The 21,740-nt window shown below is 36.2% G+C and overlaps 1 protein-coding gene across 1 annotated transcript; it reads right to left on the bottom strand.

Moving 5' to 3' along the window:
* Window positions 1-222: 222 nt before the first annotated feature.
* Window positions 223-21,502, bottom strand: BBS5 (Bardet-Biedl syndrome 5). Its single transcript, XM_006213974.4, has 12 exons — window positions 21,347-21,502; window positions 18,876-18,958; window positions 15,080-15,145; window positions 14,320-14,369; window positions 14,060-14,187; window positions 11,520-11,655; window positions 10,022-10,117; window positions 7,280-7,342; window positions 5,796-5,930; window positions 1,852-1,935; window positions 794-817; window positions 223-641 (listed from the first exon to the last, which is right to left on the bottom strand). The coding sequence occupies exons 1-12, from the start codon at window positions 21,403-21,405 to the stop codon at window positions 540-542; spliced, it is 1,026 nt and encodes a 341-aa protein (XP_006214036.1). The 5' UTR covers window positions 21,406-21,502; the 3' UTR covers window positions 223-539.
* Between the last annotated feature and the right edge of the window lie 238 nt (window positions 21,503-21,740).

Raw genomic sequence — 21,740 nt, 5'->3', positions numbered from 1 at the left:
CATAGGGGTTGATATCCTCCAGAGTTAGCTATAATTTTTAGTTTTTCAGAAATCATTACCTAAAAATGACAAGTTTAAGGTTTGTAATTTAATATATTAGAATTGACTGACTTTTGGATCTATATGATAGTATATTGAAACCATATTTTTATAATTAAAAAAGCAGTATTTTGATTACTCCATAAGAATAGTCTTACTCTTTTAAATAATACTTTCAAAACATTTAATGGTGCTGCATAAATTCTTTATTAAACCCAACATGATACAGTCTTTTAATATCTGCAGACTAATAATTAACAAGTATTAGGTACAAAATAAACATATTTACAACAAACCAGGTACATTTCAATTACAATTTCAAATATAATTTTTAGAAGACTGGCAGTAAAATATTAGATAAATGAGTTTTTCCTTAATCATTAAAAAACTCTCTTAAAAGCTTTTTCTGTAAATGTAAAAACTATTCCACGCTTTATAGCAGGCGACTAGTATCTTTAATCTTGAGAAATCCTTAAATAGAAATCCAGCTCAACTCAAGATCAACTCATTACTTCCCAAAGTCCCTGTAGGGTGAATCCATCCTTCAATTTCTCTATTGCAAGCCCCAGTTCTTCTGAAAATACAGGTTCACGATCTTGTTGCTTTTTGGGAGATAAGAGGATGAGACGGGAATAGACAAGGTGGGCAAGGAAGAGGGGAAAAAACAAAAAATAGGTTTCACATAAGTTTGTGAATACTAAATATTAGACTATAGAAAGTTTTTAAAAATATACTATAGGTAAAATATCCTTACCTTATTGCCATCAGCAAAATAAGCCTATAAGAGAAAGAAAATTATATTTCACACACTTGACATATAATATTATAATAGGTTAGTAGGCTAAGGAACAGGTAATTAATTTCTAGAACAATGCTGTGACTAACTGTATTTGTCATTCTGTTACTGTGTGTACTGGCCTTCTCACCTATCTTTACAATGCTGGTTGCAGAGTTCACTTCTGTCAATCATTATTAATGTCTTCAAAAGTTATGCTTTAAGCGCTAAAAAATGTGCTTTGTAATTAGCATATAGTTAGCACTGTTAACTTGAAAGGAGATAAAAAGAATGACAGCAGCTGTAAAATTTCATTTCTACTTTCGGTTTAGAGTAAGATGCTGGCAAAACAAAACAATTAGTGCTTCAATGTGTAAGCAAGTATATACACTGAGATAGTAGCAGTTTATAATTAAATATTTTATACTTATTTCATACTTTTTCCTAAAAATATATGTTCCCAGAGAGGTATTCTAGTCAGATTCATTGATCATAGAAAGCAATATTATTATTTTGGCTATTAATTACATAATACAAATTTGGAAACAAGAGAATTTACTGTTCAAACAGAATCTTTTAAGATAATATACTTATAAATTGAAAGGAGGGAGGTCTATCTCATAAAGATTACGTATGGAAAGTATAAATTTTAAATTAATTAACTGTATTACCATAATTTATTATCTTAAGGTATGAAAAAACTTTTCACATATCTGAAATCCTCAATAATCCCTAACTTAAAAAAAAAATCACTCTCCAACTCATGTTTAAGATACTTTTTTAAAAAAATTTTTATTGTTTTGTTGGTGGGTAGGTAGTTAGGTTTATTTATTTTAATGGAGGTACTAGGGATTGAACCCAGGACCTCATGCATGCTAAGTATGCACTCTACCACTGAGCTATATCCTCTCCCCAAGACACTCTTAAAAGTGTCAAGTTCTATCGTATTTTACACTCTTTATCCATTATTTAATTTAATGTGACTCAGATAAAAAAAAATCACAAGAAATTTAGTAGTTCTCCTTTGTGACGCTCACCACAAAAGCATCCGTGTGATCATCAGAGTCTATTTCTACATCGTCTTGAATTTGTTCAACTGTCAGAGCTTCAAGGGGCTGTGGCTAAAAATCAGTAGGTGTTAAAATGCATCAAAGAGACAATGTTAATCAAACAAATACTTTTAATAAAATGTGCTGTGAGAATCGTAAATACTTGTAAAAGGATATCACAGTTATAAACTCAAATCTTATAAAAACAACTACATAATTTATATTCTATTAAAACTAACATGAAAAAAATGAGTCAGTTGAACCTAAGCTTTTAAATATGAAGTCAGTATGATCAAAAGATTTAAAATGACAATTTTACACATACTTAATATAATACTTAGAGATATTGGTAAAGAAAAACTCATTGGACTTTATCTGAGTTTTTGATAGTTAAAAGTTACCTGATAGTTTTTAAAAAAATCTAACTTTTGTGTCATGGCAAATTTTCAATTTTCCTCAAAACAGTCATTAAATAGACTTTGTTAAAAAAAGGAACTAAGATTTGTATGGAATATTCTAAAAGTAAAGCAGAATAAAATATAGTGCTTATTATATCTATTCATTTTAAAAATATTTGAATATCTTTAGTGTATTAGGCACCATATTGGTACAACCAAAGTCATAAAGTCTCTGCCCTTATTACAAAAGGTGTGTAATGTAGTGGGAGTGGAGTGAAGGATAAAACACAATTACAAATAACTAAATATCAGGTTGAACTATACAAAATTGCCACTTTTGTTAGTCAAAAATGGTCAAATATTAATAGTATTATATGGTCCAACTTACACAAAGTAGCTGTAACAAATGTAACATTTATTATAATAAAACAGTTCAGAGACAGCACAACTTCTGGCTTGTGCATCCCAGAAACTTTCATGAAGAAAAGGCTGGCATGGAATCTACGGCTTTTAAGAGAAGGGTGAATTTCAGAAGTAGGATTAGGGGAAGGGTATTCCTGGCAGAGGGGATCAGCATCAAAAAGGTGAGAAACCACAGGATGTGGCTGAAGATGATGAATGGTCCAGTATGGTCAGAATATAGGAGTCCCACAGGACTTAAGGAGCTATGCAGGAATTTTGTACTGAACAATACCAAGGAGTATCACTCACACTGAAGTCTATGTGAACAGTGTTCTCCAGCACTGGGGAGCACACAGCCTACAGAACCAGGCACTGTGTGCAGAAAAGGTGGGAAAGATAGACTGGAGTCTACTGAAACTCTTTACTACCGTCCTAGGGCTTTTGGACTATTTATAGGTAATTGGTGGGGGCGGGCTGAGTGTGAAGTGTACTGCTGGCCAGAGTGATGGGATTCCCCAGTCTGAGGACAGCCAGTGCTTCAACCATGTTCAGAGCTGTGTCACTGTGTCCAAGTAATTTAACCTATCTAAGCCTCAGTCTCCTTAACTGTGAGATAAGTATAATAATGATAATAATGATATACTTCAAGGTGGTGTTGGGAGGATTAAATGAGATGATGCATATAAAGTTCTCAGAGCAGTGAATGGCAAAGAGCAGGTGTTCAACACAGTCATTCAACAACTATGAATATTCACTAAGAGTCTATTATGTGCTAGTTTTGATTGCTGGAGATATAGGGATTAAAGAAAAATAGACAAAAATCCCTGACTTCATGGAGATTATTTATAGTGGAGGAGACAGATTACTGTTACCAAAAATAAAGCAAGCAAGGAAGCAAGCAAACAAGCAAGCAGAAATAAGGGGTAAAAGAGTGATGAGGGTTGTGGTTTTAGATAGAAAGTCAGGGAAGAACTCCCTGGAGAGGTGGCTTTGGAGTAAGGACTTACTTGAGGTGACAAAGTTTTGGCTGGTTATTCTTATATCCTGGGAGCCAAAGAAGGGGAAAAGAGGAGAAATGAAAGGTGGAGAGAGAATGCGTAGGATAACTAACATACTGAGTGTCTGCCACATCCCACTTACTGTACAGATATGATTGATAACTTTGTGAGATTATCTTCATTTTATAACGTGAAAACTGAAGCTCAAATTTGCCTAGGATCACAACTAAATGGTGAAACTGGGACTGAAGTTAAGTTTGTCAGGTTTCAAGGACCATGCTTGCTCTACAACATTATTCTACAAGCAAAAGTAGTAACAGAAACTGCAGTTTGAATGCAAAGAAAGGGATAGGAACAGGGAAGAGATTGGTATAATTGTGTAAAATAAGATAATGGGAAAAATAAACAAGGAAAACTCCAAAGTTTTGAGCACAGCTGACTTTGCAATGTGAAAAATAGTAGTTATATATAAATAGATAAACAGTAAGTTTCTGCTGTATAGCACAGGGAACTATATCCAGAATCTTGTAGTAACCTATAATGAAAAAGCATATGAAAACGAACATACGTATGTATATGGATGACTGAAACATTATGCTGTAACCCAGAAATTGACACAACATTGTAAACTGACTATACTTCAATAAAAAAAACCCAAAAAGCAAAAAAACCAAAGAACCTCAAAAAACAAACAAAATAAGTAGTAAAAAATAAATATATAAATAAATCAGCAGGATACTGCTTTTGAGAAAAATGTTGCCATTTGAGTTATGCCAAGTTTGAGATACTCAACCATGTCCCAGTGCATCTTACTGATCTGGAAAACTATTTACTTAATTAAATTATGAAGATAAACTTCAAAATGAGAAACTCAATTCATGTTATTTCTATGAGAATATATTCAAGAATATTTGGAACCATGATAAGCTGAGAGAGTATGCCAGGATCAGAAAGATCTGGAAGTCATCCACAAAAGTACAAGTTGCAGAAACGGGAGGAGCAGGTGATACAACTGAGGGATATACAGAGAAGAGAGAGTGAAAGGGAGAATGCTGACAGAAGTACAGGCTGGGAAGAAAGCAGAAAAGGATGGTTAAGGAGAGGAAATTCTTAGTGTGTGTGTATAATATGGTGTCAACAAGCCAGGGAGACTTTTCAGCTGGAAGGGGAAGGGGATATATATGGAATGGGACAGGGAGAGAAACAAATCCAATATAAGGAGCATAGCAAGGTTGAAATCAGAAGGTATGAATCTGTACTCAGCTGCCCAGCCCTATTTCTTGATCTTCTCTGGTCACATGCTGTAGTCCAAGAGCAGGAGAAGAGACAGATAATATATGTGTTCTGTGATATGTCTCAACATGCTGAGTACCAGCGGGGACACTGATGAAAGAGTGGATGGCAAGGACACAAGCAATAGAGCATACAGTGAGGACCCCAGCAAGTGGACAGACAGCAAGAGGGCCTGTGATAGAGTGCCTCTGGCAAGGGTACCGCTGATAGCACAGACAGCGAGGAGTCTCTAATGGAGTGGCTGGTGAGGACACCAGTGATACATCAGATGACGAGGGGCCCAGCTGCAGAGGCTGAAAAGTAAAGCCAAAAGATGGCTGATGTACCTGGAGAGCAGGAAGTGGTGCAGAAGCCAGAATTCCTGAGGAAGGCAAAGAGACATGCGGGGTCTGATATTCAAAATACCTCATAACTGGCAATGAAGAGGCTCTGATGAATAAGAATGGACACAGGACATACTGACAGAGCACTTCTGAGGTTGCTATATTGTGTAACACGGTGGGAGATAAGAATGATGTCTGTGAGGCCTATAAAGTTTAACCAAATGCTAATGGATGGCTTAAGTCTGTCTGCATCAGAAGAGCCTTGCGCATGGAGACTTCTTCAGATTCGCTGTTCCCCAAGATGGGTAGGAATGAATGCTGAAGCAGCCAGGGAGAAAACAGGTGGTAGGCACAAATCAGTGTTGGCCCAGGGGCCATGCTCACTGAGCAGGGTCTGTAATTCATCATTTTAAACATAGGTTAAAATTAAATTGTACACAGTATGTTTATATCTGAATTTTACAGATTGCATAAAGGGAGTTCAGCAAACTCTGTGTATCACACACCAAACAAATTACCTTTTCTTCCATCTCAAAATCCACTCCAAATATAGGACTGGCAGAATAGACTTTGTGAAGTGAATTGATTTCTTTAACTGATTCTTGTAGTTTTTCCACAGGATCTATTTTAAAGCCAAGAACATATCCTCCACTCTACAAGAAAAATAATGAAAAAATAAAAAATAAGCCTGAGGAATGGTATTTACAAAGTATGATAAAATATAGCTCTAATTGTCCTTTATTCAGAGTACAATATATAAGATGATTTTTAATTAAATTTTTATTATGAAAAGCATGCAGCATATACAAAAATAAAAGTGTACAATAAGCGTCCATGTGGCCATCATCCAGCTTTAACAAGTAACAGCATATGGCCAACTCTGTTCCATCTATAACTTCCCCATCCCCCAAGTCTCCCCCCATCACCCTACTCAGGATTATTTCTAAGTATATCTAGATATCACATAATTCATCTGTAAATGTCAAAACTAATATTTCAAGATTTAAAAAATACACTGCAGATTGTGAAGGCCCAGGGAATTAAGTTTTTCTTGAGCTAGACCTTGAAAAGGAATAGACTAAACATTAAAAGAAGAAAGGGAATAGTGTACCTGAGCCTATCTCTTTGAAGAACTAGGAAAGAAACTTGACCATAACAGTTTATTGGAGAAGTGTTCAAAATTGGAGAAGTGTAACATTTTGGGGTTCAAATCCTGGTTTTACAACAAATTTACTAGCTGTATAATGCTGAGAAACTTATTTCCCTTATCTTTCTAAGCTTTAATTTTCTAACCATTAAAATGTTTATCAAGTTATATTAAGTATAATAACGTATATATGACATGGCACAGTTCTTGGAACACAGTAAGCGCTCAATAAATGGCAGCTACAAATCTACAGGCCAGAGGAAAGGAGTGTGAGTAAACATTCATGTTAAAACTTTAAATTTAGAAGAGAGTTTATAAATAAGTAAATGTTTTATTTAAATGTATCTCTGCAAAAACCATGCACAATGGGGCAGAGCAGTTTATAATTAGATTCAGTATAATCTGTGTATGATAGTATAAAATCTCAAATAAGGTGTGTGTATCTATATATACCTGTGTTTCCCAAAGATAGTCTTGTGAATCAGTCAGACCTGGAATCAAAACTTAGCCCTACCATTTACTAGTTATGAGACCTCAGGCAAGGTTCCTAACATCCCCAAGCCTCAGTTTCCTTGACTGTAAAATGGGGAAAAATAGTAACTGTATCATAGGGTTACGTAAAGATTGAGATAATGACACTTGACTGTAATTATAATGCATGTCTGCCCAACAGAGAAACATAAGCAGGATTCCTCTCTGGGGACAATTACTATATGATTTCAAATCCTTCATATAATTTCATATTACAACTAATATTATTCTTGGGTGTAAACTGGTTACTACATAAATACAACTAAAAATAAAGACTGTCACAGAGTTTTAAAAATCTATTAATAAAAATATGAAGCATCTTACCTGCTGAGAGCTTTCTATGACAAGAGCTAAACCAAATTTTGAATCTCTAATCTTTATTGACCGCTAGATGTAAAATGAAAAAGAAAAAAAAAAAGCTTGTTTTTATTATCTGATAGTAGTGACTCTTCAACATAGGTTTTTTACCTTTTACACAGTAACTACTTTTCATAGTCTAAAGAACAGAATTCTCCTTCTTTCTTTCATTACACTCCCAAAGAGATCAAGTAAATGAAATTTTCATACTGGAATTAGGCATAACAAAGATGACATCTCTGAAAAATGTACAAGATTCTCTGACTTAGATCTTCCCCACTTCAGGGTGTCCGCAACTTTTCTGAATATTTTAAATCAAAGGCCAATAATCTTTTAGTTATGGAGAGCCAGTGTCTTTTGTGGCTTGTAAGGCTGGGTTAGTTTTTAAAAGTCACATGTGCCTTCTGTTTCTTACATCATAGATGGCTAAATTCTTAAAGTACCTCCATTCCACTTATTAAAAAAAATAAGTATGAGATCCATCACTGGGCATTAAGGAAGGCTAGGATAGGTCAAATGTAATTAACTCAACAAGTAAGTGTGACATGAGGACAAAGCTTGGCTGGCAGGAGATGAGCAGTGAAGTGACACCAGTGGCTGGGGAGGAGGGTTGAGGGGTAGAAGCATAATGACACACAGGACTATAGAAAGTGACACAAAAAGTACTTGCTAGCAAGGTTAGAGAGAACCATGGAGGATCTAATATTATGACCAGCAGACCAAAAGTCCGAGAAGGGTAATATTCTGTGGTAGGTCATGGCATATCACACTTCCAGACAGATGGGCATTGGAAGCCGTGAATGAGAGAGAGAGAGAGAGAGAGAGAGAGAGAGAGAGAGAGAGAGAGAGAGAGAGAGATTGATGGAGAGAGACACAGACAGACAGACAGATAGATACACATACATACACACAGACACACACTAAACGGTAACTGTTATGAAAACCTGACCTTCTATCTAGACTACATACTCTGCCAGTTATACCCAGTCCTGGTTAAGAACCACAGAACACTGGCATCCTGGTTGTCAGTCTAGCCAGGTGACTGTGGTTGATACAATCTGATATAGAAACTGGCAAGAAGATATATATAAATATATACAAATATACATCTATAGGACTGGAGTCAGTGCAATGGCTGAGGCGAAGGGCTGAAGTTATTAGAACCTGAACTCCACAGTGACAGACTGTAATGATATCAGGTTGCAAGTTGTTAGGGCCAGGCTGAATTCATTCGAGTCCGTATTTGGCAACTGTATTCTTAAATAACAAAAAGTATCCTACTTGAAGAACAGAAAGCACAAGGTTGTTAACTACTCAGTAATTACTCAGCATAATAGAGGCTAGGTCAGGCAAGCTATAACACAGGTAAACGCAATATAAAACAGGAACAAACAATACAAACATAATTTATAAAATAACCTATGTAGACTCTGTCACATATTCCCAGCTATGATTTTAAATTCTTGTATTTCTTTTGATGGTCAGAAATAATTTCTTCCTGTCAGATTCTATGATTTTCCACTTAATGTGTTGCTTTTCTCCACCAGACTGAAAGCTCCTTAATGGCAGCAACTGGAGTCAGCGCAATGGCTGAGGCAAAGTGTACTGGTTCTTGAGTTCCATCACTGAGCCTAGAGTAGGCTCTCAATACTTGGCAAATGAATGACCAGACATTTTAAAGTACCTCAAATCAAACAGTTTAGCAAAAGATAGGCTTGGGAATAGTTTGCAAAGAATTATCCTTCTCATAGGTCAAGAAGTCTCTTAAAAAAATGATTTTCCAGATACCATATACATTGTATTGAGTACTCAATATTTATTAATGAAACTACTTAGTCTTAAGACTACTTATATCCTACAATAAGGGTGATTATCATAGGATAACCTCACAGGATTTTCATTAACTATTTTTATGTTTCACCTAATTTGCACCAGAATCCGTTAAGAAGGTTTTTTTTTTAATATATAAAATGAAATTCTTCAATTTATTGGAATTTACTATTTGTTTCACTGAATCACATACTTATAGAAGCAGCGGCAGAGTAAAAAGAACCACCTTTATCTGTTCCCAAAACAAATTGGTCTCAGATGTAATTAGTTCTTATTCTAAATTTTAACAGCTTTAATTTAGTTTAGGCTAAAACCATTATCATGAAAAACCATCTTGATTCCTTTTACGAAACCTGTAGTATGAATCCAGCTTATAATAAATGTATACATATATTATATTTGTATCTGAATACAATGAAAACAGTTCATTCACAGAATTAATGAATTCATTCTGGCTTTAAAAGGGTTTGAGCAGAAAGTAGCAAGAGAGCCAAAAGTGTGTGGATCAGTGTGCTGCAGCCATGCCGAAGAACCACTCTATACTTGCCTCCTGGAAAAGTTGTGGAAAACTTTAGTAGCTAAAGTCCTTTGAATTAAATCTAAGAAAAATCACCTTAATCGTATGATAACTGTTTAAATTTTTAGAATTCAGTATATTTCTCTCTTAGTAGCAAGTTGATAATGGTGCTATTTCCCTTGAATGTTAAATACTATTGGATCCTTTCTATTATCAACACTTACAAAGTATGCTCTCAGCTAAACTGCTACCACTTAAAAAAGAAGAGAGAGAACTCATCTAATCCCAAAAGTCCTATTAACTGTTGGACATAAATTATTTATTCTGCATTAAAATAAGGTCATCAAAATGCATGCACTTACAATTTGCAGATATGGTATACTGACATTAAAACTGTCATTCATATTTGCATGCCACACAATTCTCACATTGGTAATAAAAAAGGTTCCTAAATTTCCCTGTAAAAGAGAGTAATTAGAGATACATCAATGATCATGTTTGAATACTTTTCTTTATTTTCTAAATACTAGAATAATTCTGATTATCACAACAGCATAAAATACAAGAGTTGAGTATTACGGAGTGTTAATGACTTCACCATTCATTGGATGGCAGTGCAATTAGATGACTGAGAGCCTGGAGTTAGACTGTGATTACACCATCAGTACCTACTAGCTGCACAGGAACATACAGAAGGCAGCTTTCTGAAAGTGACATCTAAGTGTGACCTAAAGCAGAGGTTGTTAAACTATGGACTGTGGACCAAATCTGGCCTGCTGCCACATTTTGTATGCAAGCTAAAAGTAATTTTTACATTTTTAAATGGTTGGAAATAAGTCAAAAGAACAATATTTCATGACACATGAATACTATGTGAAATTCAACTTCATGTCCACAATAAACTTTTATTGACCACAGTCATGCTCACTTGCTGACAGATTGTCTACGGCTGGTTTTACACTACAGTGGCAGGACTGAGAAGTTAGGACAGAAACTATAGGGTCTTCAAAGCCTAAAATATTTACTATCTGGCTCTTTATAAAGTTTTCTGACTCCTGATGAGGAGGAGTTATTCAGATGGAGAGCTGTCTATATCCTATAGAATCTTTATCATAGTTTAAAACTAGAACTTTTCAAATGAGCAAAGTTTATTTACAATTTAAGTTTATGATTCAATGTTTAGCAAGAAGCTCTTCAGTCAAATGCTGCAGCTTTACCACTCGGTTATCAGTCTAATCTAGGTTGTAACACACACAAAATTTGGAAACTATTCTTAGTAAGAGGCAGGTTTTTTCTCTAGAAATTGATTTGTTATTTATTCCAGCTATTAGTGGCATATGTATTTCATCTGGTCATAATTTCAAGAACAAATGAAAAGTTACAATAATGGCTGGAGTCACCAAATGAGTTATGTTTAATTCCATAAAGATTGGATTAAAAGGCTTCCGTGACTGTCCACCCTATGACTCTCCTCCATCAGCAAAAGTTATCACGATGTGGAGGGTAGTGCAATACAGGGGAAAGAGCATGGTTAGGGGACAAACTAGATGTGTGAGGTCATATGATTCTTTAGGGACCGAGTTTTTCATCTGTATGTGAATGGAGACTGAACTAGATGATCTCTAAGGTCCATTCCAGCTCTATAGTCTACACAGAACAAATGTTGCTAAATAGAGCACAAAAACCATAAAAATATGAAAATCAGAATATTATTTTATATCAACAGTTATAATGCTAACTTATTAAGGGCTATAATGTTAATCTTAACAGTTAAATAAACATACAAACCTAATCATAAATGGGAAAATGACCACCAAAAAAGCACCACCCTAAAAGGTTCCTTAGTTCTTTGTGTGGTACCTGATCACTGGACAAATTCCATACTCCGTTGATTTTATCATACACATGTTCTTGTGGTAATAATCTTAGTTGCTTATTTTGAATTAGTGCGCTTCTCAATTTAAAATCACGATACATTTTAGAAGTTTCATATGCTCTATAAAAAAGAACAAACAAAAGATTAACTCAAACTGAAAATGTGACTTTCTTAGGTTCTGTTTACTTATCTACAAAAATATGCAGTTGTGTATCACTCAAATAGTTACTAAGGTAAATTAAAATTTTTCTCTTTTCAATAAATTCTGGTAATTATCATCTTTCGTACGTGTTTTTTGTCATTTCAGCATAGTATTTACACATTTCATCTCAGTAACCTATTTTTCAGATGTGTAATTTTGGCAATATATATAGTATGGCACAAATGAGAGGAAACAGATCTTTTCTTTAAGCTGAAAAACAATGCTTGTAAAAATAGGCATGGAAATTACTTTTTCTATCAAAAAGCTTCCCTTTTATTCTGTTTCATTCAAAGGCCACTGTTATTGTTCTAACATAAATAGGAGTAAGATTACTCTTCTCACTGAAACCTGAAAAACATTATGCTCACATCTACCTCTGTACAGAAAATTAGAATGAATCTCTACCAACTACAGAAGGGACCCTAGGACAGTGTACGTATCTGTGTGTGTAATAAAATCCTGATAATTTGTTTTCTTTCCATGTCTCCCTATAGATAAATAATAAAAACAGAAGAAAATTCTGATTAACTTTTGGTTAATTCTAATTTTAACGCCACAAAAATATAAACTTATTTCACCTTTAATAAAACTAGAGGGTTTTCTTAGCCTGAATAACTTTAGAAGTCATTTATATAAATTACGATATGCATTGTTAAACTTCTGATCTTTAATCTTTTAAGATACAAATTGTGAAAGAGCAGGATTTGAGCATTTGCCTATAAATTTTAAGTTCCTTTAGTGCTGTAATCATCAATATTTAACTAGCAGAAAAAAATGGAAACTATTCAAGTTATAAATTGTTTGGGAGAACACATTTTTATACTATTAAAGAAAAGCAGCTTCCCTGCTTCCTTCAGACTCCATTTCATATTACTTCCCTAAGTAAAGTGAAATAAAGAGGTAAGAATTAGGTATATGCCCAAGAGAACTAAAAAAATGTTTCCACACAAAAACTTGCACACCAATATTCATGGCAGCATTGTTCATAATAGCTAACAAGTGGAAACAACCCAATATCTGTCAATTGATGAGTGGACAAACAAAATATGTGTCCATGCAATAGAATCTTATTCAGCTATAAAAAGGAATGATGTACTGATATATGCTACAATACACAGCATGCTTGAAAACATTACATAAGTGAAAGAAGTCAGACATAAAATGCCACTATATTGTATGATTTCATTCATTCATATGAAATGCCCAGAATAGGCAAATCCATAGAGACAGAAAGTAAATCAGTGGTTGCCAGGGGATATGGGGAAGAGGAAATGGGGAGTGACTACTAGGAGGGGTTTCTTTTTGGGGTGATGGAAATATTCTAAAATTGGGTTATGGTGATAAAACATTGTGAACTACCAACTGTAATTCTAACACTAGCAAACTGTAAACTTTAAAATGGTAAATTTTTTGTTTCTGTTTTTGTTTTTATTAGGGAGAGCTAATTAGGTTTAATTTTTTATTTCTATTTTGAGGAGGTACTGGGGATTGAACCCAGGACCTCCTGCATGCCAAGTATGCGTTCTTCCACTTGAGCTATACCCTCCCCCGCTAAAATGGTAAATTTTATGTTATACAAATTGTATCTCAAAAAAATTAAACCATTATATAGATTTTAAAAATCATCAACAAAACTAAAAAATCAAATAAACTAGGAAACTAAGAAATTTGCAACATATATGACAGATAGGAGCATAATCAAGAAATTTACAACAGAATAGTATACATAGCTAAATAAAAAAATTTCAACATTATTAGTAATAAAAGAAATTTAAATTAAAACAGTGGTATATATATTATATCTATCTGTGTGGTTATAAATTTTTGTATATATAAAAATACATAAATATATACACATATTTTCCCTGTCATCTTAGCCAAGCTTTTAGAAAAAATCATAGTACTTAGGGCTGATTAAAAAAAAAAGAGCTGAGGTAGTAAAAAGTGAATAGTTAAGCAAACAAAAACCAAGAACCACAAAACAACAAAACTCTTTAAAGAAATCACCCAAACATGCCTTCTACTGTTAGAAAAATAATCTTAATTTCTTAACTGAATTATCCAACTTGGTTATCTACATAGAATGAATTCTCTATGTCATTGTTAACTACCTTGGTAGTGAATTTAATAGAATCTTCAGCAGCATTATGTGTTTTATAAATACCTTCAAAGTGTTTATGAAATGGTAATGCAATGTGTTCTTCCATGTATCTTCAGGATATCTGCAATAGAGCTTGGAGGAAGATAGCACCACATGTCTAAACTTTATTCTCTAAACTTTTATATCATAGAATTATTTAAAATCCATAAATATTACCATACCTGTGTACTGCAATCACAGAGGTAAAAAGTCTAGGACTTCCAGGAACCAAATTTGTAAATATAAACTCAAAACGAGTACTGTTACATTTTGTTAGTATATAAAGAGCTTCAGTTTGGCCTCGTAATTTCTGTAAGGACAAATTTATTTAAAACTTCATATTTTAAGAGCAACTTCTCATTTACAGTGAAAACAAATATCAACCTCAAATATCTACTGTTTTTTCACTATATATATTTCAATAAGATTTTTTCAGACTTACAGAATTAGCAGTCCTTGTTGTAATATTCAATATGCAGTTGTAACCAATAGCTAAAATTCAAAAGCAAAGAATTTAAAGAACATCATACAATAAAATGAGGGGAAAAAATCTATATATACAGAACTTTAAAGTTTAAAAAACTGAATATATGTAAAAATACAACTTTAAAACATTTTTATGAAATAACTACAAATTTAAGTTAAATAATTAAAAGGACTTGGAAGTTAATTCTGCCTCTTTTGAACACAGAAAAACATAAATAACATGGAGAAAAAGTTTGCTTCTCTAATAGTGTTTTATATTTTTGTATTATTTACTAAAAATCTTAGCACCACAACATCAAGAGAAAAAGTCTAGCTGGATAATCTTCAGTAGTTTTAAAAAATCAGTGAAATAAAATTTAACACAGTGAGAAGTTGTATTTTTATTAGAATTTAGATCTCCCTTCTTTGTATTACTTCAAACAGGTTATAGCAAATTTCAAAGACAAGCAAGAAACAAAAACAAAAAGTCACTCAATGTAAAAGCACTAATCTCATGTATGTCCAAGAAACAAAATGGACATACTGTGAAAACATTCCTTTTGCATTATGATGCAGTCTAGACTTTCTTACATTTTTATCAATTTAAATTTTCCACATATTTCATGATATCATTTTTTTGTTCTGTTTTATTTTGTTTTGTTTTTGTATTAAGAGCCACTGTGTAAGTTCACCTGACAAATTCTTTTTTCTTTTGTGCTTCTAACAAAGATACTTACAAAGATTGACTCTGGGTAACGCCAAAGAGTGCCAGATAATTCTTAAATTTGTTACTAAGAGTCTACCTAAAAGCAAACAAACAGAAAAACAGGTTACCTTAAGTAAGGACCTACTTTTGCAGTACAGAATGAAATGGACATGAAACTTCTGACCCAGTACCAGCAGCAACACCGATAGATGTTTCTCATACATATTTTAATTGAAAGTATTTATTGTGCATGTCTATCCTATGCAAGGCATATAATATATGATTCAGAATCCCAGAGAAACAAACTTTGATAGTTACAAAAGAGATAAAGGTATTCATTGCCAGCAGCTTGGTGTGACTCAAGCCGACAGAGAAAACTCTGTACTGCTGTTCTTTTTTTTCCTCGATAGAAGTCCCAGCAGGTTTGTATGTGTACAACTGAGTATGAGTATGGGATAGTATAACTACTAAGCCACTGAGGGAAATCACACTTCTCAAAGAACTCTCACATACACGTGAATCCCTGCCATGTGAGCGTTCCCTTAGCAATTCTCACTTAAATGAGCCATATAGTTATATACTCAGCTTATCTTTTTTTCTGTGAGCAAATTTTTTCCTGATATAAAGTTGTAGCTAGGCTGAAATCTGTTGAAGGCTTTATGTTTTTCATTCTTTGACTCAAATTGATGTTCTTTCACTGAAATATGTACAAAGTTAGATAAACTTCATTTCTCAAAGTCTGTCCTGTGGAATAGTAGTCCCTGTAGATGTTCCAAGAAAAAAAAGTCAAGTAAATCTGTGCATGGTTAACTATGTGTCTTACAAACTTATAATACAAGTAGCATATTAGGATAGTTTTGAGATATCCTGAACTAAAAAACTCTTTTAACTTTGTTTAACATATTTCTTCAACAAATTATAACCATGGAATTCTTTTGTTGAGTAATCTATAGCCATGTCATACTCCTTCCTCCCTGAAAACCCCTAGCATATCTAAAATCAGAAAAACTAAGCCTGTGTGAATGCTGGAGTAAGATGGGATAGGAGGTTCCAAAGACAAAGGAAGGTGTTCTCCAGAGAACCTGCAGAACATTACTTGGTATGTTTGACAAATAATAAGTCACTCAGCATGGCTAGAATGTGAAGTTCCCACAAGATCATAGAAGACTAGACACTGCATCTATCAGTCAGGGTCAAACAGAAAAGACATGGCTCACTTAAATTAGGATGACTGAGGTTTATTTACAGAAGGACGTATTACAATGGTATAGGTGGGGTGTCAAGAACCATAAGTGAGTGCAGCAGATTTGCTACCGCCCCAGATCCAGAGGGACAAGGATGGGAAGCAGTTCACCTAATCTGGAAGGAACAGGAGTCCTCTAGAGCTGATGCTTTGCAAAGAAAGAACCATACCTCACTCTCCTGCCCCACTTGATCTTCTGCCATGACTCTTCCAACCAAAAGCTACAGCATGAAAGGAGCCCTGTGATGTAGTGTAAAGGGGAAAGGGTGGAGAAGGGTGCTGGACATGGAGAGACAAGTGGAAGACAGCAGCACAAGCAGGAAAGGTTGTTTGTGGACTAAGTGGACATTCGTCAATGCCAGACCAAGAAATTCAGACTTAGATCTGTTAGCGATGAAGGCAGTAGAGTTAGGGTGCGGTTTAGAACTAGAAATCAGGAGAACTAAAACATTCTGAGAAGAGAATAATGTGATCCTAGCAGTTTAGAAAGCAATGCAGGCAGTTGGTGCATCATTCACTAACTGTGTGATGTTAGAAAAGTTAATTAACCTCTCTATTCCTCAGTTTCCTTATTTTAAAAAAAGATAATAGCATCTACTTCATTTTTTATTATTTTTATTAGTATTAAATGAGATTACACATATTATAAAAAAGATTCAGAACATTGACTGCCAAATAGTAAACATTCTAAGTGTTAACTGCTATAATTTTTTTTAAATATCTGAATTCTTTACAAACTTATTTTTATGACTTATTTTATTACTATAGATACACTGATTTGTGTTTTCCCAATGCCATTTCACCTAAGTAACATACGACTCAGCTCTAAGCCAAGGACATCTACGGATTCTTTTTGATATTTTTCTATTACAAGATTCCAGAAAAATTATGGAGTGGAATTTGCTTTACAAAAATACTAACCAACTCTGTTTACCTGATTTTCCTGTTCTTGGTGTATCCCATACAAGTCTCTCTATCTTTTTACGTTGCCTCTTCTCTGCTGAAGAACCCCATGCTATCTATAGCTCCAAACCCAGTGTTCCAGGCATGGACATTTCTCTCTGTCCTCCTAAACACCAAAATATAATTGTCCCTGTCTCTCCTTATCTCTGAAACACTGAATTATGGCTGTTTCATTCTCCTACAGGTTCAGCACACAAAGCTTTCCAGGAACTGTGCTGGAGATTTCTGGCCAGGGAGGTATTTTACACCCGCTACGCCGAAGTGCTAATACAGGATTCTGCATTCAGTGAGTGCCCATGGTCTTTGTTTAGACTGGTGGATGAACTGTCACGTAAGAGTTCCTGCCAATCTGTATGAGAACAACCAAACTTCCCTTTGGCTTCTTTAAGTTAATTCAGGTTTTGTCAAGATCCGGCCATCTAGAGATGAGTATTCCACCCTCAAAGGCAAAGATGAAGATTTCTTGTTCGCTGCTAGATCTTCATATCCCACCTGGGCCTGGTTGACAGTGGGAAGCATTTTAGAAATATGATTTAAGCATTCCTTTAAGGATGGGCTCTAGCCATTAACAGGATCTGCTTGTAGCAGGTTCCCCTCACAGAGAAGAAAGGCCCACAACTGAATCTGCTGCCCACATAACGGCCCAGAGCAGACCAGAAGAAAGGCTCCAAAAGGAAGCAGCCACTCAAAGGGCTGCAGGGAACACATTCTGCCTATCAGGGTTACCACTCCATCTCTAGTATTTACTGAACTGCCTTATCTGTTCTGCTAATAAGGGTAACTGTTCCTTCTCTGGATTTACTGATCCTTCTTACTTGAATTAGGTCTGCTCCTTTTCCCCACTTTCCTCTTTAATAAGAGGATTATGTCCCACCCTCCTAAACCTCCTTTCCCCTTAAAAACCCTTTTAGACACACTAAGCTGCTCACTCCTCCTCCCCTATGTTTTTCCTTGAAAAACAGTAGTGATGCCTCCAAGACCTGCTTCTCACTGGTCACTGGCTCCATGTGTGCAGCCTGGACTTTTAAAAGTTCCAGCCTTGGGGAAATTTGGTTTAGGGGAGACTGCCCTGGCTGCTCCTCAGTAACATTTAGAGACATCTCACAGATTTCTCAGTACTTAACCTACAAATAGACTTCACAACACAGCACTAACTTGCTTTCCACATGTCCATCTCCAAGTGTCAGACTTGGGACTGTGCATTATTCTTGGATTTCTTAAAAGGAAGCCTGGCTCCAGGTAGCACAGCTATGATCTACTTAGGTTTCACTACCCCATATTCTTTTTGTGGGAAGGCAGATCCAAAAGTCAGAACTATCCCATGCCCCTTGCAAACAGGGATCTTGGAGTTTTAACAGTTATATGAGGTAAAGTTGATGTTAGAATCAGGAGTTACCAAAGGACCCAAGTTCTGAGGGACATTCTGTATTTCCTGGTTACAGGTTTAATGCTTACCCTTTCTTCCCTTTAAGTCTGAGAAAAGTCTTGTGTGGAGTTAACTCTCCCACTCTCACAATTATGTTTAAACATAAAGCTGTTTCACATCTTATTCTCTAGCTAATATGATTTAATATTTGTAAATTAAACCAGAAATATAAAATACACTAAAAAATATACTCACCTCTATCCCCATTATTTCCTTTGGTGTCTTCAATTGAATCTAAACAATCAATAAGGACTTCTCCAGGTCTTGTTTTCATTTGTCTAAAACAAATATAAAGGCTTTAATTTTATAGCTACAACTACACACGCTTACAATCTACTTAGGAAGAAAAAAGACATATGCATATAAAACAGCCAACAGTATAAATGATGCAGTACCAAATGCTCAGGTATTTGAAAATACGATTTTCAAGAACTTAGTGGGCAGGGTATGGCTCAATGGTAGAGTGCATTCCTAGTACGCACAAGGTCCTGGGTTCAATTCCCAGTACCTCCATTAAAACCAACCAACCAACCAACCAACCTACCTAATTACCTACTCTCCATAAAAAAACATAAAAAAAAAAACAAATGAAAAGACAAAAAAAGAACAAATAACCTGGAGAGATCAATGGGGCCTGGAGTGACCAGGGATATGCAGAGATGCCAGAACTAAAGGAAAGGTAGAATTTGGAAAAATAAGAGAGAGAGAGGAGAATTCATGCTTAAAGATCAGAAATAAGATTTAAGGAAATGTGGCAAGACTGGCCTGGCCGGGGAAGAAGGTCTATCTTGAGAGGTAGTGAGAAGTATAACTGGGTAAATTAGGAGAAGCCAGATTATGGAGAACCTAGAATGCCAGTCAGATAGATATGTGCCTTATTCTGTGGACAGTGGATAAGCCCCAGAGGTTTCTCACTAGAGGAAAGGAGTTATGCAGCTACGGAAGGAACAGATTAAAGCAAAGCAACATTAGGACTTGCTAAACGATCAGATAAAGGAGACAAAAGAAAATTAATGAAGAACAGGTTGCTGACTGATAGAATGCATTCCAGAGTGTCAAAAGAAAGAAGAACCTAGCAGAATATGTGGTAGAGACTTCTAATATTCTCAATAAAGCCAACTCAATAACCTATTGAAAATACATATACAATCATATGATTTCCCTGCTTAAAAGTTTTCCATGGCATCCCACTGCCTAGAAGATGAAGTCCAAAATCCTCAACTGAATATTTCACAATCTGGCTAATCTCCCTTTTTATTTGCACCTCCATCCTCTACCTGCCAGACTCTGCCTTCTAGCCAATGAGATTTATATCTCCAAGACTCTGCCTCTAATTTTTACCCCCCTCCTTTTCTTTATTCTGGAATAGGCTCCTCCTGTCTACTGGCAAGGCACTGCACATTTGTCAGGGCTTAACTCAAATATTGTTTCTTTGAGGGCATTCCTCAGGCAAAATGAACTTTTCTGCTTCTATGGTCCCCTAGCTTTTTGTTCATTTTTTCCAGGATGGTATTTACATTTTAAATAGTTGTCCACGTGTATCTTCTGCAATAGAATGGGGGGGGGGGCGGGTTGCCATTTCTTATTATTTTTGTATCTTTAGCTATCAGCACAGTAACCAGCACATGGAAAGTATTTGATAAATGTTTAACAAACTGAAAATGTTCATGAAATGGACCTTTGCTTGAACTAAGAACTCTCCGAGAATAACAGAAAGTCATAGAATGTCTGCAATATGTAACTCGGGCTTATAATTTTATAAATACCCTCACAATGTCTTAAAGCATCTAAGACCACGTTAGTGTTAGATATCTAGCCACAATTAAGCCTGGGAAATTAATATTTCATTTTTCCACCTAAGAAAATTCTGTTCGTAATAAAGAATCATGAGAAGTGGCTAAGAAGCTCTAAACCATTAGCTCAAGAACCTTAGCTTTACTGTTTTCCAACACTTAATACCCAAATAGGCATTTTTTTTTCCCTTGAACTTCTGGGGAAAGGTTTCTAACTATTCTCTCTTTAAGACATGAAAATTTCCAAAAAACAAGACTTCTGTTTGAGAGGCTCTAAAAGGGGGCTCCTTCTTCTTGGCGAAGGTTAGATGAAAGCTTACCATGGAAATACAGTTTGCATTGTTAGGAATTTTGGAGAATGCTTACTCCCACTTCTCTGCTTTTACAAGAGAGGAGATTCAAGCTTAGAAAGCTTAAGTTATTCTTCTAAGGGCCCACAATGTGTGTCCTTATTCCAAATCTAGTTTCAGAATCCTCGTTTCCTAAGTCCCTGAACCAAATTCGTTCCACCACAAAAATCTGGCACCCCAAGTTCACTAGGCTGTACGGGACGCCCAAGAGCTAGGTGGCCCCTGCCCTGTTTGGGCTCCGCTTCCTGATAGGTCCCCCACGGCGAGACTCCTGGGGCCGGGGATGGCACGGGACCCAAACTGTGTACAATCTAGACGCGCCTGGCTGCGGCGTCGGCCTCGGAAGGGCCGCAGGGCTCCGGCCAGCCTGGGGTCTCCCGAGAGGCGGACGCCAGGCGCCAACCTCCTCCCACCCTCGCGAGGGCCGTGAGCCGCGGGGTCGCAGGCTCCGCCCGCGGGCCCGGAAACCGCGGTGCGGCGCCCTCTACAGGCTCCAGGCCCCTGGGGAATCCTGACGACTCACTGCGAGGACACGTCGAAGCGGACATCCCGGTCCTCCCAAAGCGCGTCCAGCACCGACATGGTGACCGAAGCCCGCGGCCAGCGTTCTCCACAGTGGCAGAGGCTGAGGGGCGTCTCGCCGGCTCCGAGGCAACGAACCGCCTCTGTCACGACGTCTACGGCAGGCGCCGAGGCCCAAAGTTCCTCGAGGTAATGTGCGCGCTTTCCCAGTTCCGACGCGTCGTTAAGCGGATTTGAGGCTCAGAGTTCCGCGCCTCAGAGAAGCCAAGCTGGGCTTCGTCCAGGAGCGTGTGCCTGACTTCTGAGTGACCTTCCTCGCCACCAGACATGCACCCTTAAGCCGTCCCACCCACTCCCCCCGTTTCTTTACACCGTCAAGAATTTAGACTTGAAGC

Source organism: Vicugna pacos, chromosome 5, assembly GCF_048564905.1.
Source record: "Vicugna pacos chromosome 5, VicPac4, whole genome shotgun sequence".
Classification (NCBI taxonomy): Eukaryota; Metazoa; Chordata; class Mammalia; order Artiodactyla; family Camelidae; genus Vicugna; species Vicugna pacos.
Note: the sequence above shows the minus strand (reverse complement) of the source record. Positions and strands in the feature narration are given on the sequence as shown.

Bases quoted from the DNA above. Each gene is read 5' to 3' on its own strand.
- BBS5 (XM_006213974.4), bottom strand. From the start codon at position 21,405: ATGTCGGTGCTGGACGCGCTTTGGGAGGACCGGGATGTCCGCTTCGAC. The intron at 11,656-14,059 runs GTATGGTAATAT...TCTTTTTTATAG, and splicing joins TCTGTGATTGCAGTACACAG to AGCATATGAAACTTCTAAAA. The intron at 7,343-10,021 runs GTAAGTGCATGC...TTTTACATCTAG, and splicing joins GTATACCATATCTGCAAATT to CGGTCAATAAAGATTAGAGA.